The sequence below is a fragment of the Dermacentor albipictus genome, chromosome 1, assembly GCF_038994185.2.
Source record: "Dermacentor albipictus isolate Rhodes 1998 colony chromosome 1, USDA_Dalb.pri_finalv2, whole genome shotgun sequence".
NCBI classification, from domain to species: Eukaryota; Metazoa; Arthropoda; class Arachnida; order Ixodida; family Ixodidae; genus Dermacentor; species Dermacentor albipictus.
This window is the reverse complement of record NC_091821.1, coordinates 501,425,291-501,451,505: the sequence shown is the minus strand read 5'-3', so window position 1 is coordinate 501,451,505 and position 26,215 is coordinate 501,425,291. Positions and strand designations below refer to the sequence as shown.

Genomic DNA, 26,215 nt, shown 5'->3' with positions numbered 1-26,215 from the left:
TGCTAAATCTCCGCCAAATGACTATACGCTCGCATTTGGTGAGAGCGGCACACAGTCGCAAAAACTTGTGGAGGAAATACCGGAGTTCTGGCAGCTTCAGGTGCACTAGATCATTCAGTAACATGGGCGGCTTTGTAGTTCTACCTTACATCAGAGCAAACTGCACTCGACAGAAATCAAGGGCAGCCGCACCGTTATAGCTAAGCAAATTAAGGACAATTACGCCGCGTCTTCAGACTTCGAGCACGCTCCGACAGCCCAGCGAGAGACATTTAAAACACAACCACTCTCGGACGAGAAAATTTTGCTTCTGCCAAGTGAGCGTAGCGGGTATTTCAAGACGCGTGTTAAATTCATGGCTGTTTCATTCGTAAACATTACTTAAGTGACGTAAAATTATCAGTGAGCAAAACAGTTTTTATTTCAACGCAAGGAAACAAAATCGAAACTAGCGCAACTGTTTTGCCCAGTTGTGCAGATACAAAATGATCCAAAGCCGAAGCCGTCAATAGCATGACGCCATTTTGAACTTGTGCTGCATCACGCACGAGTACGTTGGCGTTGAGTGGTTCTGAAATCGCTGCGTTAAGGGCGACTGCAACCAAGCGTTGTGGCAAGTTACGGTGGGAGCTTCTGTCCGTGCTGTGTGATTGCGACGAGGGGACCGCCGCCAGCAGCAGCGTATCGCCGATAAGCGCCCGAAGTACTGCGGTTTGCACTGCATCTTTCATTGTGATATGGGAGATCGCAACGGACAGAGACGACCAGATGCATACGAACGACTGCCAGCGGGGAGTGACCTGTGCCATATTGCTCTTAACGTCTCAGGTAAGCATATCAGCTTTTGTTCCGAGTTTACAAACGGCGCGTACTCGGCCCTTCCGGTACGGCTACATTTTGCGCCATGTTTCTCTTGGCAGTTCACAGACGTTTCTTAGGCATGCGTGCGCGTATGTATGCGGAAATACTACTGGCAGACGGAAGCCTCAGGATAAACACCGTTCTTAACGACTCTAGTGACGAGTGGCCTGTCGCATCGAAAAATCTGTAGAATATCAAGTACTGCGTAACTTGAAGTGTAACTTGAACAATTTTAAGTATATACAGCTGTAGTTGGCTTAGTCGCTGCAACATATTTTGTAAAAGTAGAAGGCCATTTATTATTTTGCTGCTTCCATGCAGAAATACCTTTTTTCTTGTAGCAAGAAACGCTGACACTATTGAATGAAATGAAGTGTGTTGTATTTTTCTGCTAATTAATAAAGGAAATTTCGTCTGCCGTGTATCGAAGATTAGTTAACCTTCTTGTACTAAACAATGCATTATGTCCTCGGCTACTGCTGTTGTCGTGTGTATTTTTATAATTTTGAAATGTATTTTATTTTAGGTATTCAAGAAATGGCAACAGCCAGAAGTCACCATCTTACCAGCACGTTATGGGTGAGACAAATCGTAGCAGGCACTTTTGCATATCTCATTAGCATATGATGCTATTTGTTGTAATTTTTGTGTCCACTTTCCTGTCTTTATGCATTTTACTATTATTGTGCAAAGGGTAACAGTTTTACATTGAGACAGAGTAATCACCCAAAGGGGAGACATGGCTGGAGGAGACAACACACACAAGCCTCCTTTGTCCGTATCTTTATGTTGCGCAGTTACTCTGTCGTTATCTACCAACAAGCCCAAGTTCCTCATCAGCTACATTTACTAATGATCCGTTATTACAGTTTCATTGACATAACATTGAAAGTACAGAGGTACACAGGAAGACAAGAGACTTGAACTGATGAAGAGCCGTAGAACAAGGACCGCTGGAGCCAATATTTCAACAAAGAGAAGGAGATTTTTCTTCTTAAAACGTTGGCTCCAATGAATTTTCTTGTTCTATCACTATTTACGGTTGAAAGAACGCATTATTCCTCTTGCTGAAGTATTATGCATTATGGCATAAAAATTAGCAGGGTGAAATATGAGGAATGTCAAAATTCTTGTATATTCCAGTGCTAAAGCGAAAGCCAGGAAAACAAGATGTAGAGAACCACATTGCTATTTTTCACTGCCCAGTTTAGCCAGCTTTATTCCGAGCTTGCACTTTGTTGCATTAACGACCACTGGAATTCGTTAATTGAATTAGCTTGGTGATTTACTTATATTAAGAGATTTTGAACTTGTATTAATGCAGCTTAACATAATGCATGTAAAAATAATTTACAATGACATATTTAGGTGCCAGGCTTGCAGTTGTCTAGCAGATCACTTGATGGTATGAGCTCAGGTTTCAACCGAGCTTCCATGCACAAACCGGTTACACATTTTTTGTTTCATTGTTTGGATTTTCATAAACATAAGTACCGTTTCTTTTTTGTTGGGCTTCTAGTTGTGTCGTAGGACCTAACTGTTTACCTTTATTTGTATTGGTAGCCATGTTACACAGACAGCTCAGTTTTATTGTAAATCATGTCATGGTAGGACTAAGAACATTTGTGCAAATTTGTTGCAGGTACACTCTGGCAGCTCCTACCCCTGTGTCCTCCCACCATCCTGTCCTGACTACGTCCACTAGGTAGTTGGGAGCCTTTGGCGGCTTCTGCCACTGCATCCTGCCGCCACCATGTCCCGACTATGTCCACTAGGGAGTTGGCAGCCTTAGTGATGATGCCAGCAGGCTGGAAGCCGGCAGAAAGATTAGGGTAAACACATGTGATTAAGTGGCAACTTTTTGAGTGAAGTGGCTTGTAGCCACTCAGCAATGAAAGAGTTAACTTCAAAGCAGTTTAGACTCCCTGCTATCTGTGCAGGGATGCTCAAGTCCACGCAGTTTGCCTTAGCCGCCAAGAGGCTATGTGTATTAGACGAAATGCGATGTAAATTTTCAAACTGCAAGAGACCACTTGCACAATTTTTTTTTGCTTAACACAAAAACTACTTTGATAAAGCTTTACCAATTTAAAAAGAATACCATGTGCTCTCACACATGGTATTTGGCATAAATTTACGAGGGCTGCCTCAATGGTAAGCAGGCCGATAAACGTACACCAAAACTGTCTTCTTTTCCAAGTTCATCCTCCTCTCTGCACTGCTGCATAATGTATCTTTCTGATACCATTCTTGCACACAGCACAAGTCCTAAACACATGGATTGCATAAATTTGCAGCTTTTGCTGTAGGTCACTTTTGTGAAAATAAAGTTAATAAGCCATTTTGTCCATTTTTAATCAGCCATAATAGACTGAGCAGTGGCTAATAAGCAGTCAAGTTTTTGGTGTAAGGCCTCTCTTCGTTGTTAAAAATTTGGCCCTCTTAATGAAAGAACCAAATTTTTGGCTGCCATTTTATGATGCATACTTTGGTGCATTACACGAAATTTGACATAATGTTTATGGCAGTAAAATTTTTTTTTGCTTCAAGTATTGTGTGAAATTGAGATTTGTTCCATATTGAAAGGCCCTCAGTTTTCAAGAAGAAATTCCACGTGGTTGTGTGCCAGGTTGGAACAGCTGGCATGGAATAGCCTACTTACACAAATAGGGAGGGTCATGTACACTTGACTTTATGTTAAGATACTATTATTGATCCACAAAAGACAAATTGAAGGATTCCATCCTATAAGCAGCTCTTCACATTCATTTCCACTTTTGCACATTTATATACCTTGAGTCTGGTGACTTGTGTCTGTTTTCATCATCTGCTATGTGCAGATGGTAAACTTCAGATTTGCCCTATGGTACAGAATATTTTGGTGCTAATATATGAATCTGTGTTTTTCAGGTTGCCTCGAAATTTTACCCAAGCCGTGCCGCACACTCGGGCCAGGCCTCTTGCGAACGACGTATAACCAGGCTCCACGCATCAGGGTCGAGGGAGTCCGGAGGTCAAGGCAAACTGCTGTGCAACCAGCGTGCAACCTTTGGTGACCCCTCTACATGTGCTACCTATTTCACAGCTGTGCCTCACCTACCATCTATCCAAACAGCATCACCGGCTGTGATCACTTATCGAACCATGGATGAGTGTTGGGGTGGAGTGATTTGAACAGACATTCTATTTGTCTCTTCAAATTCTTTGTAAATATTTCTGTTACAATTCATATGTGTCTTTAGTATCTAGTTTTTAATAGTTCCTTTCTCTTAGAATTCTCACCATCAGCCCCTGCTATTCTAATGTATACCTGCCTTTAAGCCCCGTTTCTCGTAGTTCTTTCGTACTTGTGGATGTAATTGATAGGTTATTAATTCTTGTTGTACGGAAGGCTAAAATACGAACTTACGGCATTTTTTTCTTCCTTTGATAATCTACAGCACTGCAATGTGTTCAAGAAATGTAACATAACACGGGCTCTGGTGCAGGATAAATTTAAGAGCAATATAGAGTACTTATTTCAAGCACCCATTATTTTTTGAAAACTCAAGGATATAGGAGCACAAGAAAGAAACTATTGAACTAGAGAAACATTGGTTCCCCTCATAAGTCTGGTAATAATGTGACTTCTTTCACTGCAAAGATACTGGTACTCGCATACAAGGTTGGAGACATGAAAGCTATGATACCCTTGGCATTTCTCAGTGCTTATTTGCCACACTGACGAATGTCAAAGGCAGCATAGGTTTCATGCACACATTGGTTGTATTACACCTTTTGAGTATTACATTTCTCAAACACACGGGTTTGCAGCAGTGCTTTAAATAGCAGATGTATTTCCTAATTTTCAGAATTTGTTAGTGCAAGAGTAACGCTACAGATCATGTAAAAATAATTTTACAGACTATATGTCCATGGATGCATGTTTCTTCTGATGACGTAGCAGTGCCATGTGGTCGGGGGATGAATGTCTATTCCAGATTTAAATATTGGCTTCCAGGCCTGGGTTAGTCTCCTACACTGAGTATTGTAAGTCAAAGCCCAGTTACTAGAGGAAAGTGAATAAAACTAGGAATTATAAACATCAAAAGATCTTGTTCGGGACACTAATGTAACAATTAGCAAGGTTCTTTGTGCATTCATTTCCAGATTTGCGAGATTATATTTTGACTGGTTTCAATAATGCGAGAACAAATATTTGTTTATTCTCATGCTAGAGTTGGCTGCCCCCATTCGCATGCAACCCCTTTACAGGCTAAAAATTAAGTGTATTAATAGGCTGTTTTTCGGTTTTGCGCCCTCAGTGTTAAGGGATGCAAACGGTGACATACAACAGAATGCAGAAAAATGTCTAAGGAATGCAAGCAGGGCATCGGACTTTTTAGACAGATGCATGCGTGTGCTACTTATAAAACTCCCTATGGTATGCCTCAAGGCATTTTGTAACCCTTTGGTAGAAACACTGACACCCACTTATTAAGGGGAAATGCTCCTCGACACAACTTTTTTAATTTGTACTAGAAATTTGAATGTACTGCTATTCATAGGGAGTTTTATGTAGATTTGAATTGTCATTGGTTTTTGTGTAGCTGGTGTTTAGTTATGTCCTACATAAAGGCAATATATTTTTATGGGCACTTGTGTGTAAAAGTTTCGCAAATGGTTTCATGCTGTATCTTATTTAGCTAGGTGTATACCGCAAAGTGGCGATACCTATCCAAACAGCTTGTACAATTACTAGAATTATGCAAAAAATATTAGGCCACTTTAAATCATTTTTAGATTGCAATTTCAATTAGATACTGGTATTCTGCTTATCTTGAAGAGTATGTATGCCAAATTTAATTTGTATAGGACAATTATAAAGCACGAGGTTATTCTCATGCTATTGTGAGAAAAAATTATTGAAGTATTCTCAATAATTTTAGTAGCAGGCCTGCCTGCCTGCCAACTAATCTTGCATACTTCTAGTAACTTTACGTGCTGTTTGAATAGATATCGGCACCTGGCAGTCTACAGGGAGCTGAGTTAGCTGCAGCACACTGCTTTTTTGTGAAAATTTAATACACAAGAAAGTGCCCGCAAATATCACTATGTATTTTGCCGTTGTATAGGACATAACTCAAGAAGCAGCTAAACAAAAACTAATGGAATATATGAAATCTGCATGAAGAACTCTACAATTGGCTCTCTTTTGAAAGCTCTAGTACAAATAATAAAAATATTTCGAGTAATATTCAATCAGCAAAACGTTCCCCTTGCTACAGTGACCTACAACATAGCGACTTAAGGCAAGTCCTCTTGTCGAAGCGAATATGGGCTGTCTTCCGAAGGGCTTCTGTTAAAGACGGTGAATTTTCCTGCATTTACCAGAAGTGCAATACTAAAATGTTTTGAATGTGCGATTGGTATTGGCACACTAACAGAAAAAAAGACAGTTCTGTGAAATGCAGACTTGAGACGTGACTTTGTTGGACATTTAAATTTTGACTCCATATATTTGTGTTTTGTACTGAGTGTTTCACCGGTGACTGCCACTAATTATTGAACATAACTGCTTCATGACAGTGCGACAATTTTCACTAACATAAATTTTAGCTGTGGCAGGCATTAGAATTACAGTACTCAATAACGTCTACTTTGTAAGAACTCAGACTAGCACCAGTTCTAAGATACATATACCCAAAAAGTAATGATCAAATAGATTTCTTTTCCACACAGAATTGTCCTACAAGGATTACAGAAGGCTTTTTGGCAAAGTAATATCCGAAAGAGCAAAGCATGTTCTACCAAATATGGTGACAAATATTTCAGAGCTGCCAGTCTGAGGACTCCTACAAACTAACAATACCCTCAGCACTGACTAGCTTCAATAATGGGATGTCAGTGTTTTGCTAAAATTGATGAAACTTCAATTATTGTGATCTTGCTTAAGAATACATATGTAATTAACATTCAGTTCTAATCTCTGTCACTTTTGTAAATATTTCCCAATTATCTTTTCAGGCTACAATTTTTGGTAATAATGGTATTCATTGCAGAAAAAGCTAGTACATGGCATTTAATAAAGAAGGTACTGGTCATTGTAGATTTTCTGTCTTCAGCATTTGTTCTGTTCCACAGCTGTTTCTTGAAATCTGAAATGATGTACCCATCACTTTGTTAGCGATCAACAGGGAAATCTGTCAATATGTTTTGTTTAAAATGGAGCTGATCAACCCAATAGTTAGGCTATTTGCTAATTATAAATTACAATGATAATAGTACAGGACCATATGAACAGACGGATGCTGAATAACAGCTGTGCCCAGCTACATCCACGCAGCTTTGCCACACAATGTGCATGTGTTCAGAAGAGCCAAATGCCCCAGAGAGAAAGCAACAGTAACTAATTGTTCGTCATCTTGTACAAGCAGATTATGCGCTAGATGTAAATCATGCTCAGTAAATACATAAGTCAGTCATGTGAGGTGTCTCACTTTTGGTTGCAAGTTGGAACTTATTGCAATCTTGGTTGTTTTTATTTTGTTTCCTTTGTGAGCATGAGTGACTTAGTTGCCTTGGCACATATTATAAAAACTGTTTCTTCATCACTGGGAATCACAAAATTTCAATTAAACATAAAATTTTCAGTTACTGATATGGTAGACTTCGAAGTTAATTCTCTTATTTACCAAGTAGTTTTATCATTCATTGAAACATATCCATGCAATGCACAATGGGAACCCAAATTATAAATATCTGTTCTTGCTTTCTACCCTGCTCTACAACATTATGAAGATACAAAGCAAAACTATAAGTTTACAATTGTCCCCCATAACCTGAGTTTCGCTTAGAATTTGAAAAACAAAATTGACATCCTGCTATAGTGTGAGAGTTGCTTTGGGCACCAAGTGAACTGCGTAGCACCTGTGCTAGAGTACACAACAAAGCAGAAAATCGCACCAGATTGCAATGGCAGTGGTAAGTTAAGAACAGATGTTTTATTTCACGCACCATTAATGTGGCTTATCATCTGCTCCTGTTTTGTGGGAACGCATACATTGGGAAGACAATTTTTTGCACCAATCTTACCTTAGTGGGACACTTGAGAAAGGTAGAAATCAAGAACAGGTATTCACACTTTGTTGCCCACAGTGTATTTATTATCTGAATGTGTTTCACTCTACAAAAGACTGCTGTGGTAGATAATCATAAAGACCAAGACAAAAGAATTAAAAGAAGTGTGTGTCAGTCATCCTTCCATGATCTCCCGTGTTTATAGAAACACTTCTTTCTGCATACGTGCGAAAGTGTAGGGAAGAATTACATAACTCAGTCATGCTTTCCAAGTTAAAAATCGGAATAAGGACGATCACAAGAACATTGTATGAGTGATTTGTAAATGTGGCATCTAATGGAACTTATTTACGTATGTGCTGAGGGTACATTACAGCCAGTGCATAATCTGTCTGCTCTTACAGGATAGCTTGTGATGAGTAAAAGAAGCCTTCCTCACATTTTCCTCTTTGTTTCTTTTGGACCTCGGTGCACCATGTGTATTGTTACAGCAGCATGCATGCAGCTGGGTATAGTTTATGTGTTCTGCTACCTCCCTTGTCCTCATTATTCATGTGCTATCTTTGCCGTAACAAAATACAGCTACCTGTGCTACATATTTTGTCAGCGTGTTTGCATTATGGCAAGTTTTGTATTAGTGGTTATTGCAATCTGCGAAATTGTCTGTCAGCTATTATACTTCGTCTTGAAAAGTATGTTTGTCAACATAAATAAACAATTAGTATAAATTTTGCTGTATTTATTTTTTTAATATTATCTGTTGTGAAGCTTTTATACACTGTTGCATGTTGTATGACAATAAAATTGATGCACAACTTTTTAATGTGGTATTTTTCAGATCAATTTTCAACTGACGCTAACACGCACTAGTTGTGGGGGAAAAGTGCCAACAAGAGTACCATAAGGTGAGACAGCTGTTCTTACTGTTAGATTGGATTATCAATTGCCAACCAGTTGTTTTCAGCAAGCATAGTATAACGCATAGATTATGTAATCTAAGTTGGAATATTGTTTTTATTGCACTTGATTATCTGGGTCTCCTTTGTACATAAGTGCGGCCTTCTTTATTTGTTATGTGTAGCTTACTTGCTTAAAATGTTAAATCGTAAGTTCTAAATAAAAACACGTCTCGAAGAACAGTGAAATAGGTTTAACTTATAAATGTTTTGACATTAGAGACCTGTGCTGTGCTGAATTGAACTTCTACATGAGTTACATAAAATTTTGGGGTCTCATTATGGTTCTGAGTTGCATTGCAGTGTCATGCATATGCACCTGCAGGCTACATATTGGATGTTTATTTAGGACTGTTTTGCTTGTTTGGCTATTGATTCCAGTTTAATAGTAATGAGAACTGTCTTGCTTTCATGGTGATTCTGTGCTGACTAATACATTTGAATTTTCCAGAAGACAACAAAGGGTGATGAAATGTTAACATTTTGTTGCTAACCTGCCACGTCCTTTTTGGAAAGTTTGCTATGGGTTCTTTCTTATATGTTGTCTTTTCACAGTAGCCATCTTGAGAACTAGCCATAGTCGTGTGTACTTACAGCAAAAGTTGGTGACACATTTTGAACAGCGGCTCGACACTGCCATCCGAGAGTCAAACGACTTACATGGATTAGTTATTTTACTCCATTTACAAGGGTCCTGCACCACGCACTAAGGGTAACTTGACACACACTGCTGGAGTCATCAGACTCATCAAGAATAGTTGCCCGAATCCTTCAGCAGTGGTCATGTCACCCTTTTATTTTGAGTCGTTCGACTCATTTAGAATTGTTAACGGACTCCCTCAGCACTAGTCTTGTAACCCTTTTGAGAGGGTATAGGCGACTATTACAACAGAGTGTGCATGACTATTGTGTGCGGAGTCACGCAAACACCTTGTATTGAGCACGGATAGTCTCGGGACTCTCTGCCGAAAGAGAGTTCGGGTGTCTCCCACAAAGTGTGTCGTATACGTGGCGAGTCCAGACTCTCCGAAAAGAGTAAGAGGTACTCTTTTTTTTCTTAGTGTGCAGGGCACGTGATAAACGGCAGAAACCCAACAAAGTTCGGAGCAGGCGCCGTGAGGACAACGCTATTTATTTACGGTAACGAGTATTCGTTTGGTTGAAAACGATATGATAAAACTGTCTAATGCCGCAGATGACGCGTATCGGTGGGCGCTACCCTTACCCCATGTTCTGGAAGCTTCTCGTCCTTATAAATACCATAACATTGATTGTGATTATCCAATGCATTACAAGGTTTATCTGAATAAGTGATGTTTAACGGCACACAAAGTGAAGATAACATTCACAAAATCATAAGCTCAATGGCGAAAGAAAATTCCCGGTGCACAAATCACGTATTTATTTGTGTATGTCGGGCACTTTCTTTATTTTACTTATTGCTGGCCTTACGCAAGGCAGGCTTATGACAACTTATTGAAGCCTCAAACTGCTGTTACACTGCTATACAAACTAACGCCACCATTGTTGGCCTAGGGACACATTTACAATCACCGTCCAATTTGCTTTCTTTGTTTTTGGAAACGGACAACGATAGGAAAAGGGGCAAATAATCAAATGCTCTCATAGACTAATTTCGGCGGTAAAATAGATGTTTCTTTAGAGCGTTAGTGCAGTGCAAAATTAATTTCCACACTTTTGCTCGTTGCTGTATTTCATTAAAACGATCTTTACTCGAAATTTCACGGTGACCGAGGCAGCAGATGCACTTCCGATTCCCGCATCGCACAGCGTGACGTTCATCCCGTTCCACCGTGAAGTGCAGATACAGCTCATGCTAACCTTTACTCCACGAACCTGTCAGATTGGGCTTCGCTGCGCAGACCGTCTTGGAGCTTTATTGGCTTTATTCGTCCAGTAAGCGCGCAGTACGCGTCCAGTAAGCGCACACAAGAGTTTGGTAGGCGTTCGCGGTGTACAGAGTCACTAAGTGGCAGCCCGTGGACCCAAGCTTCGATTCACATACGTGGTCATAAGTCCAGCTTGCGCACGTGATGTCACGCCCGATTGCCGATGGAGTTTATTGGGTGAAGCGCGAACTTTAAGCACGAACTTCCAGCAACGGCTTGCCGCACGACGCATCCGCCGGCGAGGGCTAAAGGCCCGACGTGGGCCCGACCAGGTTACCGGCAATCCTGCCGTGTCGGCGTGCCGGCTTCGGGCACTGTAGATCGTTGGCCGTACAAGAGGTGCCCGAACTGCACGGCCGTTTTGTCGGTGGGGCAGTCACGTGACACGAACCACGCTTGCAGCATTAACGTGGTCGGACAATATGTCCCCCGCTTTTTGAACAATCTCCGCTCTTTTCGTATTCTCCCGCGCATCTGCTCAACACTTCTCGAACTGCCGTCTGGCCAGTACTGCGCTGGAACCATGCCTGGTACCGGCGACCATACATGCGACACTTCGCTGAACGCCATCATTCTGGCGTGTTCCCTGATACTGCGGCATCGGCGCACTCAGAACGACTGTCTTTGTAGTCGGGCTTTGTCTTGTCATAAAGAGAGAAAAAAATTACCGACGATTACGTTACTTCCTAATGCGAAATTTGAGCGCAGCAAATAAGCTGTTTCACCTTTTCGATAGATTGAGGCAAAGAAATCGAGCAACACATGTATGCGCTATCACAGAATTTTTTTTTTTATTTTTCACACGTATTCCTTTAGCAAAGACTCCACTAACAGTTCTTGACAGTCATGAAGGAAGCTTTGTGGTCGGAGAAATAGACTGATATATGTTCGACTTGGTACACCAATGCTTGATTCTCAAAGACGAGATCTATACAAGTGCCTCGCGAGGTTGTCACAGCCGTGGGACGCGTTACGAGCGAGAGGAACGGGATGTTCTCCCGCATAAGTGTTAGGAAATTGCTGTTTGTCTTTATGTCAACATTAAAGTCCCCCACTACTAACATCGGTGTGGATCGATGGACGGTTAATGCGAGTTGCAGGAAGTGCACGACGTCTTTCGTGAGTGCGGTAGCGGACTCACGAAAGCGGTATCAGTCGGTCGCTGCTAGCGCTGGGGGGATGAAAGGGGGGCGGAGCTGGTTACGAGGCCGACGATAACGCCGACGACGACGCGAAACCCAGTAACGGACGCCAAAGAGCCATTTGTGTAGCCAGCCCTCCTCCACAGTCTCTCCTCCTCCCTTCCATCATCCTCCCTCGCCCGGAGAGCCGACAGCGCGCATGCGCGGCGGCGGAGCAGATTCGTCGGCGAGCTGGTTACGAGGCCGACGACAACGCCGACGACGACGACGACGCGAAACCCAGGAACGGACGCCAAAGAGCCATTTGTGTAGCCAGCCCTCCTCCACAGTCTCTCCTCCTCCCTTCCATCATCCTCCCTCGCCCGGAGAGCCGACAGCGCGCATGCGCGGCGGCGGAGCAGCAGATTCGTCGGCGAGCTGGTTACGAGGCCGACGACAACGCCGACAACGCCGACGACGACGACGACGCGAAACCCAGGAACGGACGCCAAAGAGCTGCGCTCTAAAAAAAACGAATACGGCCGTATGGCATCAAAAAAAGAAATGTCGATAATTACGTTACTTCCTAACGCGAAATTGGAACGCATGCTGCTCTTCAGCCATTTCGACTTTTGGATATATTGAGGCAGTAAATTCAGGAAAGACATGTATGTACAGTTACAGGGAACTTTTTATTCTTCACACATGCTCCTTCTTCGAGAAATACTCCACTCCCAGTTCTTGGTTGTCATGGAGGAAGCTTTCTGGTCGGACAAATAGATGGATATATGCTCTACTTGCTGTACCAATGCCTGCTTCGGCGTAGCGCACCTCTGTATTCTGGCGGCGACGGCGCTGGGCCCTCTGCTCGGGCAGCTCGTTTAGCAGCAGCGGCAAACAAAGGACTTCCACCGGTTGCCTCGCCCACCACTCGGAAAGAACTGGCTGACAAAAAATTATTTATATAGGCAGACGGATTATATTATAATATAAACCTTCTGTGAGCCTCGGACAGTCCGTCTCGTGTGGAACAATTTCCCACCAGGTGCCGCAAACGGAGCGTACAGCACAACGCGTTGGCGGTCCCCTGGTTGGTGCGAATCCATAATTACCATGTTTAGCGCAAAACAACGGACACAAGAGAGACGACAGAACAAGGCGCTTGTCCTGTCGTCTCCCTGTGTCTGTCATTTTGCTCTAAACAAAGTAATTACGGAAACGGAGCGAAGCTTGGCGCAGCTGCCTCGCTTATCGGGAGGCAGCGCGTAGGAAGTTTGCACGGCGAGCAGATGGCAGCGACTGACTGGCTCCAGTGACACCGCCAGCTAGCCAACTGTAGGTGGCTCTGCGTTTTGGGCTTAGGAAACGTGCACCATGATCCGCTGATATCGAACCGGCGCTTCAGCAACCGCAGAGCACCGCGTGCTGTCGCGCGGTCGCCACCACGGGGGAGAGGGGGGGTGGTGGTAAAGGGGTACATGCAGTGGCGAACGGCGGCGGCTACGCGTTTCGGCTTGGGCAGCAGCACATCATCGAGGTCAGCCGCCACCGAGCCGGCACTCCGATAGCCGCCGCACAGAGGTGGCATTGGAGGAGGAGGGAAGAGAGCAAGGCTCGCGCCGTGCGCGAGAGATGGCGCCAGGAGCGCGCACAGCTAGAGCAGCGTGCTAGCCCAGGCTACGAGGCTGGTTACGGCGAGGCATGACGGCGGCACGAAACGCAGGAACGGGCGCCAAAGAGCTGCGTTCTAAATAAAACCCCAATCGGGAACTCAATTTCTGTTAACGGAGAGCGTATACACACACGAATACACGCCTACGAATATAGTACTCTAATAGTATAGGCGGCGCCGCGGTGACGTGGCCATGACAACAGCTCCTCTCTCACTGATTGACCACGTCGCTGTACGGCTGCCGCACAAATGGGTCCTCGCCCCATGCTCTGAACGGCAAGATTTAGCCGCTCGCGAGCAAACGGCGTCAGTTGAGTTACCGTGCCAGTAACGTGAACGGTGTTGAACAAGCACTGCTTCATCGGAGTTGGCAACCAAAGTCGCGCTTCGCAGCCGAATCTTATAACGGTTCGGTTGGGTAACCGTTTGTTTGGCCTCACTTGATTGGCCAAAATTTTGGTTACGTCACAAGTCGTGAGAGGCAGTGAGGTGGTATTGCAATTTATGAATACGTCACGCATCTGTCAGTCATCTTCAAAGCGAAACGGTCGTAGGAACCGGCGAAGGGGTAGTCCGCCTTGGGTTCCATTGCTGTCGCTTGGCTGTTGGCTTGCGACCCTGGCCGCGCGTGCCGGTCGCGCGACCCCGGAGACACGCCGGCGTCTCGCGCGTGCGTTGGTTGCTTCGAAGGCTATTCGTCGTCTGCTTGGCGTTGCTCTTTCGGTGTCGACCACGGCTGGAAGTGCGACACGCGTTCGAAGAAGTGGTGGATAATGAGTTGCACCGCCCTTGCCGGCTTTCTAAGTAGACCTTTCGCAGGCTACGCTATCAAATGGAGGAGACTCGGCTGCAAGCGTACCAGTGGTCATTCCACGCAGAGGGAGGTATATTGCGCGCTGCGGTTCATCGCCACCGGCCTGCAGCTCCCAGGGGTCAGTCAGACGCGAAGCATTAATCGGAATGGCCTAGAACTCTGCTGCCGACGCTGTCCACAATGTTGCTCTCACAATTACAGTGTTGGCCGGTAAAAGGCCTGGGTCAGCTTTCCCTTGACCTCCAATTCAGAGCCAATGCCAAGGAGATATTTGCATTGTGAGATCGTATTCCCAGTGCCATTGCCAGCGCGAATAGCTCGCAGATCGCCGTTAAGCAATCAGAAGGCTTCAACCTAGGCTGGTTCGTTCTGCTGATAAAACTATACAGTCAGGACGGGAAGATATTATGGAGATCTCTTATTTGGCTGCCCTTTTTTTTCTCTAGTTCTAGAGTGCCGCACTTTATTCCTCAATTTCACAGCTCAGCGCGCACCGTCAGCACCACGCTCTTCGATTTTACTTCGCGCAGGCAATGCAGGGCCCGTATATCGTAATGTTCGATTTTAACTTCAGTTGCTTCTGTCACGCAACGCGCCATGGGGCAGATCCCAGTGATAGCGGCAGCGCGGCGGCGAGCGAGTCATGTCCGAGCCGATGACGAAGGGCGAAAAAAAGGAAAATTGATATAGTCGGCTAGTAAAGGTGTCCCTAAGAACCAGTTCGCGGTTTTGTCGCGCTCGCTACTTGAGAATTGCCGGCAGTGCGTTCCTGTTGAGTGCACCGTGCGAGCTCTTGGTAGCAGACGACATAGCGCTACGCTTTGCCAACTCATTTACGCTTGCGATACCGCCTGTCGGCTGAGTGTGAAAAAGAATGACATTAATAAATTACTCCTGCATTGCGTAAACGCCCGGCACCACACGTTTATGTTTCAGAACTTGGCGTATAATATTTAATTTATATTTTACATTTTTTTAACAAGCAGAAACATTCTGCAATTCCTCGATTAGCTTGTCATATAATGGCGTACACTTCAGAGGTGGCATCCTCTCATCTACTGGTCGCGTCCTCCCCTTCTTCCATCACCAGCTTGGGAGTTTCAAATTTAGTGACGTAAGCGGTGAAGCGAACTGTTCGTATTCCGAACTGCTATAAGATTCGGCCCTCGGTTGCACCGTGTCTTAGTGCCGAGGGAAAGATACGGTGACAATGATACTGCCATCGTAAGCAGAACAGATAGCGCAACGTAGTAACGGCTGGCCAGTATGCGCGCGATGCTTACTGGAGAAGCGTTGCGTTTTGGGCGAGTTGGTTGCACATGGTTCTTAGTAGACTTTTGCGCGCACAAAGACTTGAGCGCGCAAAGACTTCTGCGCGCTCAAGTGTTACATCGGCCAAGCCAGCCGATGTGTAAATGCGAATGTCGACGCAAGGTAAAAAGCAAGGCATCGAACGCCACATGGCAGAACACTGAAAGCCATGCAATTGTTGCTATCCTATCTTTAACAGATGCACGATATTATTTTCTCACATAAATCGGTTAACGAGGGAGATCGTCGAGGCCAGAGAAATTCTTCGGCATGATCAGAGTTGTGTGAGTACCCCGTCTGTAGCATTAGGCGATAAGGAAGTGGGGTTTCTGGATGGTGAAAAGGTATGACAGTTACAAGTTGTGGTTTCTCCGGCACATGTGGTTATGCAGTTTTCGCGCGTGTTTTCTTGTCTTCCTGTTTTTTCCTGATTGTGGAAGCGTATATAATGTCGCTGTCACAATAAAAGCCAGTTGAAGTTTGCGCATGTTGTGTGTCCCTTCTGCGTTCGACGTCCTGTCTTTGTGCACGCAAAAGTCTAATAAGAGCTTAGTAGAACTTGTTTCCCAGTGTGGTGCTCGAGGTGGTCTGGCAGGCTTTGCACGAGCGAACAACAACAACAACAACAACAGTTACAACAACAACAACAACAACAACAGTAACAACAATAACAACAACATTAACAACAACAACAACAGTAACAATAACAGTAACAGTAACAATAATAACAGTAACAGTAACAATAATAACAGTAACAGTAACAACAGTAACAGTAACAATAATAACAGTAACAGTAACAATAGTAACAGTAACAGTAACAATAGTAACAGTAACAATAATAACAGTAATAGTAATAGTAGTAACAGTAACAATAATAACAGTAACAGTAACAGTAGTAACAGTAACAGTAACAATAATAACAGTAACAGTAGTAACAGTAACAACAGTAACAGTAACAACAGTAACAATAACAACAGTAACAACAACAACAGTAACAACAGTAACAGTAACAACAGTAACAATAACAACCGTAACAATAATAACAGTAACAACAGTAACAGTAACAATAATAACAGTAACAGTAACAATAGTAACAGTAACAATATAACAGTAACAGTAACAATTAAAACAGTAACAGTAACAATAACAACAGTAACAATAACAACAGTAACAATAACAACAGTAACAATAACAACAGTATCAATAATAACAGTAACAATAGTAACAGTAACAGTAACAACAATAACAGTAACAACAGTAACAATAACAACAGTAACAGTAACAACAGTGACAGTAACATCAGTACCAATAACAACAGTAACAATAGTAACAGTAACAGTAACAATAATAACAGTAACAATAGTAACAGTAACAGCAGTAACAGTAACAATAATAACAATAACAACAGTAACAATAACAACAGTAACAGTAACAATAATAACAATAACAACAGTAACAATAACAACAGTAACAACAGTAACAATAACAACAGTAACAATAACAACAGTAACAGTAACAACAGTAACGGTAACAACAGTAACAGTAACAATAATAACAGTAACAATAACAACAGTAACAATAACAACAGTATCAATAATAACAATAACAGTAACAATAACAACAGTAACAATAACAACAGTAACAGTAACAATAATAACAGTAACAATAACAGTAACAATAACAACAATAACAGTAACAACAGTAACAGTAACAAGAGTAACAATAACAATAACAACAGTAACAATTACAACAGTAACAACAGTAACAGTAACAACAGTAACAGTAACAACAGTAACAGTAACAACAGTAACAGTAACAACAGTAACAGTAACAATAACAAGAGGAACAGTAACAATAATAACAGTAACAGTAACAACAGTAACAGTAACAACAGTAACAATAACATCAGTAACAACAGCAACATTGACAATAGCAACAGTGACAATAGCAACAGTGACAATAACAACAGTAACAATAACAACAGTAACAGTAACAACAGTAACAATAACAACAGTAACAATAGCAACAGTGACAATAGCACCAGTGACAATAACAACAGTGACAATAACAACAGTAACAATAACAACAGTAACAATAACAACAGTGACAATAATAACAGTACCAACAGTAACAGTAACAACAGTAACAATAAGAACAGTAACAATAACAACAGTAACAATAACAACAGTAACAACAAGAAGAGTACCAATAACAACAGTAACAGTAACAACCGTAACAATGACAACAGTAACAATAACAACAGTAACAATAACAACAGTAACAATAACAACAGTAACAACAGTAACAATGACAACAGTAACAACAGTAACAATAACAACAGTAACAACAATAACAGTACCAATTATAAAAGTAACAGTAACAACAGTAACAGTAACAACAGTAACAATAACAACAGTAACAACATTAAGAGTAACAACAAGAAGAGTAACAATAACAACAGTAACAGCAACAACAGTAACAATAACAACAGTAACAATGACAGCAGTAACAATAGCAACAGTAAAAATAACAACAGTAACAGTAACAAAAGTAACAGTAACAAAAGTAACAGTAACAACAGTAACAGTAACAACAATAACAGTAACAGTAATAACAGTAACAGTAACAACAGTAACAATAACAACAGTAACAATAACAAGAGTAACAATAACAACAGTAACAATAACAACAGTAACAATAACAACAGTAACAATATAACAGTAACAGTAACAACAGTAACAGTAACAATAACAACAGCAACAGTAACAATAATAACAGTAACAATAATAACAGTAACAATAAAAACAGTAACAATAACAACAGTAACAATAACAACAGTATCAATAATAACAGTAACAATAGTAACAGTAACAGTAACAATAATAACAGTAACAATAACAACAATAACAGTAACAGTAACAACAGTAACAGTAACAACAGTAACAGTAACAAGAGTAACAATAACAACAGTAACAATTACAACAGTAAGAACAGTAACAGTAACAACAGTAACAGTAACAATAACAACAATTACAGTAACATTAACAACAGTAACAGTAATAATAACAACAGTAACAGTAAAAATAACAACAGTAACAGTAACAATAATAACAGTAACAGTAACAACAGTAACGTTAACAGTAACAATAACAACAGTAACAATAACAACAGTAACAATCACAACAGTAACAATGATAACAGTAACAATGATAACAGTAACAACAATAACAGAAACAATAGTAACTGTAACAACAGTAACAGTAACAATAATAACAGTAACAATAATAACAGTAAGAGTAACAATAATAACAGTAACAACAGTAACAATAACAACAGTAACAATAACAACAGTAACAATAATAACAGTAACAATAGCAATAGTAACAGTAACAACAACAGTAACAATAATAACAGTAACAATAACAACAGTAACACTAACAACAGTAACACTAACAACAGTAACAACAGTAACAGTAACAGTCACAATAATAACAGTAACTACAACAAAATGTATTAACGTATTAGAAAACGTATGATTTTTTGAGGGCAAACGAAGGATTACTAACACAACCTGGTCCATGCTTTGTCTGCGTTATAAGCCGAAAATAAAATTTCGGTACGAGCGAATGCTGCGGCCCACCCACGGGGGTGACTCATTGCCAAGTGCGAGGAACAAACAGGGTCCTTCGGCGCATTTGTCTGGTAAATAAACTTGAACCAGCATATTGTGTGGTAAATAAACTTGAACCAGCATATTGTCTGGTAAATAAACTTGAATTTGAATTTGAATTTTGGCGTCGCTGCCTGAGGCTCACATTTAAATACCGCCCCGATTGTCGCGCGTACGCTCGGCCGCACGCGAGGGGAAAGCTGCGTGCTAGTGCAGTGGCGCATGGCCCAAAATTGTTCCTTCCTATGCAGATACATTTTGATACATTTTGCATTGGCGCCTTCTTCCACACGTTTCCGCACTGCTGCGCAAACGCTGCTCGTTGCCTTGTAAGGGGCATGCGCAGGCTATGCATAATTTGTTGCTTCAATAAATTTTACAATCGATAACCATGTGGCGCTTAATCGTGGATGCCTTTCTTCGTCTTTGTTTGAGTGCGCTTTGTTGTTAGCGATGAGGCGAAAAATATAGATGCGCCCGAAGAGCACGCTCATATGCAGTACGCTATCTTCAACCAGGCTTTGTTGGCAGCTGCCACCTGGACAAGTACAAAGTACGCTGTCCAAGAGCTTTATAGACGAGCGTGCTAACAAGTGAAGACATGCAACTACACACAGCACAGGTACGTCCAGTCGTGAACGAAAAAGATGCGCTAAGTAGGATCTCTTGCGCGCATTTAGTTGCCGCCGAATGACCATGCTGCCGGCGAGGGCGAACAAATGCACTAGTTTCACCCTAGCCAGAACCGCTGTCCTATTTAACCTCGCCACAACGGAAGGTCTGTCCAAGGGCGTGCGCTCGCGCGGTCGTGTTTTTAGCGTTGAACACGCGCGGATACGGAATCTTAAACACGCCGCTCAAAACGTGGATAGACGTAGGATGGGGGGACGGATGTTCTGAGCGTCCCCTTTGGAACGGGGTGGTGGGCAGCGCCCCCGAGCTCTTGCTATCATACTGCCTAATGTCCTACCTAGGGTATAAAAAAAAGAAAATGAAAACCGCCATGAACTCTCACAACCAAATTTATCCCTACTTCCACCAGCCTTGCAGTCGCCCCTTACTTCGTATAGCGCGTGCAGGCACAGCGCCACCTGCAGTCACCGTGCGAGATAGTCGAGCGCGGGCTCCGTCCTTTCGTTCGCATTGCCTTCGGCCGAAAGGGAGAAAGCAATGGAACCACAAAGCTCTTCATAAAAAGCGGATAACCTTTGCCGCTCGACAGAAATCAGTCACTAGCCGATCGCACTCACCGCGTGATTTTCTGCCTGTTTTTACCGCTCTTAATTTCTACTGCTTCGTTCGCTTCGTAGAAATATGTGAAGATGCCCTTATAGCAAGGAGTTCTATTGGACGCGTGGTTAGATCTTTAGGACGAGAGAGTGAAATGGTGAAATAAGCAGGAGACAAAGGAAGCTGGATAGATTCAGCTCTACGTCATTAGGGCGTTTCACGGACCCAGTTTCAGTAGCGTTTTTTTTAGTTTATAAGGTAATAGGTGAAGGGATGGGTGAATGCATACGGACGGATGGACAGAAGGGCTGAGCAACTGTTTTTGTGAGCTCCTGCTCTTTATCGGGGGGGGGGGGGGTCGCTAGGGCTGCCAAGTTCGTTGTTTATCTTCGCGCTTGCGCTTGTCCTCGTGACCTACCTTATGTACATAACCCTGAAAACGCGACAACGTTGTTCTGCACAGAAATACCCTTTGGGCTAGTGTTGTGGCAGAGCGACATGATTAGACGCAAAGAAAAAGTGAACCACAGAATACCTGCAATTGGCTACCCTTTACCGTGCAGAAGAGGAAAGGGGCGCGAAAGACAGAAAGATAAAGGAAGAATAAACAGTATAAAAGCTTTAGCAGAGTCACCTACCTAATGGCATCTACATAGTGTTACGTAGATATCACTACGCTGGTGGTCTTTGTTGTGCTACCCAGTGACCCAAGTTGGCATCGACGAGGTTTATTAAGGAGTGGCGCGTACCCACTGACACATACCCACAAGAATTGTCCCCAGTATTATCCTGCACTACCTTCAGGATTGGCCTACGTTTTAGATTTTACTATATACTGGGTCAGCCTACGAAAACAGTCGTATGCCCGTTATAGAAAACTGGGTTGATCTCGTCAAAAGAGTTTCGTATTAAAACTGTCTGCGTGGGCAGTGTCCCACGTACAGCCTGTGATATGACGCAGCGTTACCGATGATTTCATGCGCGCAGGCAGCTCGAATCAAACAGATGTGACAAGACATGCGCAGTGCAACATGCACCTCGTCAGGATGGTGACCAACGCGTAGTTACGACTTTTTGCGTAATTTTAGAGGCGATTACTTCGCTCTCACTGCTCGCATGTTTTATAATCAGCAGTTCGGGTATTCGTGTGTAGCCGCTGTTTATGTGTAGCCGCTTTGTCTTTAGTTTGAGCAGCCGACGTTCAGCTCTCACATCGGTTACGATGAAGTTGAGATTCTGATCTTATTTCGCGCCCTGCTTGCGTTGCTATCACCAGTCGTCTGCTTTAGGATGAAGTCGCCGACAAACCTCGCAGTTGAAGAAAAATTCGTCCTGGACCTTACGGGCTTCCGCAGACCTATTATGTCAAACTCTTGCCTTTGCTTCGACTTGTTAACAAATTAGACTTCGCCGTGTCATCTGCTAGCCATCTGGTTACCTCAGATAGTAGAGCGGCTGCCCCGGAAAGGCGGTGGTCCCGGATTCGAGTGTTGGACCAGGACGAATTTTTATTCAACTGCGAGGCTTTTCTTTCGAGGAACCCGCATGAGTTTTCTTTTGTAGTAATTTGTTAGGTTTGGGTGGATGGACCTTTTTCGCTTTTTCAGGAAGCCAATGTATCACATGCGCCACCCGGAAGCGCGCAAAACTTATACAGTCATTTTGCAACCATTGTAACAAGACAGGCACACATTTTTTTCCTTTCACGAGCAATTAATTATATACGACAGGGGAGAGGCACGCGACGCTCAACAAATAGTTGCTAGTCTGAGCTCTGTCATGTGTCTCTTTTCCACTTTCTCTACCACTATTCTACCATTTTGCGTAGTACACTACTCTTTCAGGATGTACCAACTAGTCCGCAACAAGCTACTATTTTCTATGCTTTCTTGTACACGCAGTTTTTACTGCTCTTGCCGGATTTGTCTTCTTACAAAGACTTCCTAGCTTGTTAGGTAGTGAAAAGAGGACCCTTATGGTATGCCACCCACTGCTACTGTCTTAATGTTGTGCGTGGCTTACATTGGTGGACGGGATCACGGCAATGTTTTTCTTATCGGCAAAGGTCCCGTCTTGGGATTCAGATTGGCCCGGTCGTGAGCGTATTTTCTTAAGCTGCTTTTCTACTCTGAAACCAAGAAAGCAGATCCAGCATGAAGAGAATTATGAAAGTGGTAGTCGGTGTGCTAGAAATATTACTGCGGAACTACCTCGCCCGTAGCGGGGGTACATTCCCGACCAGCTGTATTACGCAATCACCTCCTGTGTCTTCTTCGCATCCGGACTCTTCTCACGTCGCGTCTGCGATGATTCCGGTTTCCGGCGTGTCTCACACGCGGCTGCCGGCGGCCAAGGGCAGCGGGTGACGAGGGCGCGCCGCAGCTTCGTTATCTCTTCTCGCGCCAAACAATGGCGGCTCCTTAACGCTGGCGTGACCTAACTCTCATTGCGAGGGCCTGAGCAATAATGGCAAGGCAATGTCCGTGTGCTAATGAGATAGGCATTTTTGTGAAACGATGTGAAAGGAAGAATTGCTGGCGGGACACCGCGGGCAGCGCGAATACTGCTACAAAAACGGTTGCAGCGCTGACCGGTTAGATTCACAGCGCGAGCCCTGTTCGTTCTTCCTCCTACTTTCTGGAGTGATGGCGCCCACGCGCCTCGTTCAAACAATCAAATACCACTCGCGTTTAGCATAATCGCCCGGCGGCAGAAGCGACGTCCTGGAGCCTGTAAATGTCATCACTGGGAGGGTGACACTGCTTTAATCGTGTAACGTGAACGATATCACTGGACTGGAAAGCAAATGGGGCGTCGGGGGTGATCTCGTAGGTGACGGGAGTTACGGCACAAAGCACTCGGTATGGGCCTGTGTAACGAGACAGCAGTTTTTCTGACAGGCCGACCTGACGCCACGGAGACTATAGAAGCACCAAAGAACCAGGCGGGAACTGCACGTCTCAGTGTCGCCGGTCGTACAAACGCCTTTCACTGTCTTGGGATCTCAGAAGGCGGTCACGGGCAATTTCCCTTGCGTGGGCACTGCGGGCGATGGCGTCAAGTGCATATCCACTGGTCGTTGCCGCGTGAACAGGGAGGGTTGTGTCGAGAGGCAGTGCTGGTTCTCGGCCGAACAGAAGGGAAAATGGGAAACAGCTGTCTGTGTCGTGGCGCGAGGAAATATAAGCAGATGCTACGAGTGGTAGAGCGAGGTCCCAGTCAGTGTGGTCTGAAGAGACATACTTCGCGAGCATGTCTGTGATAGTGCAAATGAGACGCTCCCTGAGGCCATTTGTTTGCGGATGGTGTGACGTGGATAGCTTGTGCCTCGTGGCAAAGGTCTACATGACGTCCGCGATAACTTTTGATAGGAATGTCTGGCGACGGTCTGTGACAAGTGGTGGCGGAGTTCCATGGGATAAAATCATGTCGCGCAGAAGAAAATCGGCGACGACAATACGCAGCGTTTATTTGAGTTATGCGCATTCTTTTTCGCGCTGGAACGCCTGTATAGATGACTCTTCTGTGCGGAAGACGCAGTATAGTTACAAGCTTTAACTCTCTTTCTGCGTGAATATTTGTTCAAAATCCTCTTCTAATTGTGTATGCTTTAAATAAGATGATCAATGTCTGTGTTCGTCCGAAAAAAATTAAAGGAATTACGTTTTCACGCATTAGCCTTCACTGATGGGTAAAGTTACCTTATGCCTTCTGATATCAGTAAACCTCAGCAAAGTGGTGCCTTTCCAAGTACTGTGATCGACAAGAGTAGACATGCTGATGTCCTGCTGATGGTTTTCCCCGATGTTTGTTTAGTGACTGTCTTGATTGATTTCCTGAGCTTCCCTGACAGCTCTAATTCAATCAAACAATCACTCAATCAGTCAATTTCATTGACAAACCACATGCACTAGATACAAGCTTTCTGCACCGATAGCCTACATTGGCTAGTGGCCAGTCCAGTGGAGACTGGATCAAACAGGTCAGCTATGCACTGCGCTAATAATTGTGAATATCGCAAAAAATATATATAAGGCCATGTCCATACTCGCAACCTTGCAATAGATGACAGATAGCATAATTAAAATGCACCCATTACTGCAGCTGAAAATAGGCGTTTACTTGTTCTGACTTTGCAAATTAAATATTTCTGAACTTAGACATGTAAATTTTCTTGTTACCTTAATCTCCAGGGGTAGGTAAGTATAAAATTTTGTCCCATGCAATTTAATTATTTGTTCTTCTTATACATTGTAGCACCTAGTCAAATTAAGATTGCTGTTTGATGCCTGTCCAGTGCTGCGAGTTGGTATGTTAAAAGTAGTAGCAAAATTAATGCCTATTATTTTGTTAGCGAAGAGGGCAGCCTTGTATCACAAACTGCTGAAATAGTCAGTATACGTTGTTCCTAAAGTACAGTGTTGATACTAGCATTTCTGTAACTCCTGCATAATACCCACAGCGCTCTCTTTTGACATCACAATAGTTTATATGTGTTACACACCACGTTCATCTGCAATGACTTACGTGAGAATCGAAAAAAAAACAAAGTACAGCGACCAAAGCACAGACGGTGTAAAATATTAGTGGGCGTTCAGTACCACATAACAACCATTGTTCAGCATGCGCCATGGATTTCTTTTCTTACCGGAGCTACTCAGCGCACGCATCTGAACACTTAAGGAAAAAAACATTGTTCGACCGGTTTGCGTAAACAGAGCTTATCTAAAGTAAATATGTTGTTTCTTCGATATTAAACTTTTATTTTCAGCAATAAACCTTGGTTTCCCTTCAACGAACCAGTTACTGATTCTTGACAATGAACTCAGTCATTATGCTGGCTTGCAGTGCTCAAAGACAATTTCCTGCAAGTATTGTGTAGCAGCATCCGTGTACATTATTGCATTCGAATGCATTAGAGATTCTGGGAAATCGTTTGTGTGCAGTCAAAAAAGTGCCACCGCAGAACTAATCTCTGTGGTACAACCAGTGGCGTAGCAATGGGGGGGGAGGGGGGGAGGGGGGGGGACGCTTACATAACTTTACATAATTTCCTTCGTTGGATTATTGTAACTGCTAACTGCACAAGTATACCTTGTTTTGTATTCTCCATTACTTACTTTCTTCCATGTTTCCTTTTATATGATTTTAATGCGGTGCTGCTCGTTGCTTTAGAAAATGCATACTTAAAAGGAAGAGGTCTGGACACCGACCAAAAATGGTTTAAAAGAGTTATTTACGTTTCGGCTCCCCCAATTTACGTTTCGGCTCCCCCAATGCATACTTATAAATAACAGGAGGTCCCGATACAGTCACTGTCTAAGGGGCCTCCATCTGTATATTATTGTTTTTTATAACCTGTAATGTATAAGAAATAAATCAATTTCAATTTCAATAAATGATATTGTTAGCATTCGTGGATGTAAAAATATCGTGCTATCTGCAGACGGCACAAGGGTACTTTTCTCTGAAAATAATACGAACGAAATGTTGACAGAGCCAAATGTATGGCTAGAAAATTTTTACTTCTAGTTAAAGGCAAATATGTTTCAACTCAATACCAAAATAAATGAATTACAAGTCTACCAGTCTTTGCAATTTCAGGGAACTC

At 43.0% G+C, this 26,215-nt stretch overlaps 2 protein-coding genes, 1 long non-coding RNA gene and 1 pseudogene across 3 annotated transcripts in view; all 4 read left to right on the top strand.

The window, feature by feature from the left end:
* Nucleotides 1–26,215, top strand: part of LOC135909355 (alkaline phosphatase-like) — a 122,226-nt gene that overhangs the window by 9,750 nt on the left and 86,261 nt on the right. The gene's annotated exons all lie outside the window — the stretch shown is intronic.
* LOC135909353 (uncharacterized) lies at nucleotides 546–8,730 on the top strand. The gene is made up of 4 exons (XR_010566695.2): nucleotides 546–828; nucleotides 1,388–1,440; nucleotides 2,504–2,693; nucleotides 3,772–8,730. It is a non-coding gene; the product is annotated as an uncharacterized lncRNA (long non-coding RNA).
* Nucleotides 16,191–17,344, top strand: LOC139055017 (GATA zinc finger domain-containing protein 14-like; annotated as a pseudogene).
* On the top strand, nucleotides 17,528–19,636 carry LOC139055016 (GATA zinc finger domain-containing protein 4-like; the record flags this gene model as incomplete). Its single annotated transcript, XM_070532721.1, has 2 exons — nucleotides 17,528–18,179; nucleotides 19,626–19,636. Coding segments are annotated over 2 exons (663 nt in total), but the record flags the coding sequence as incomplete, so codon positions are not given.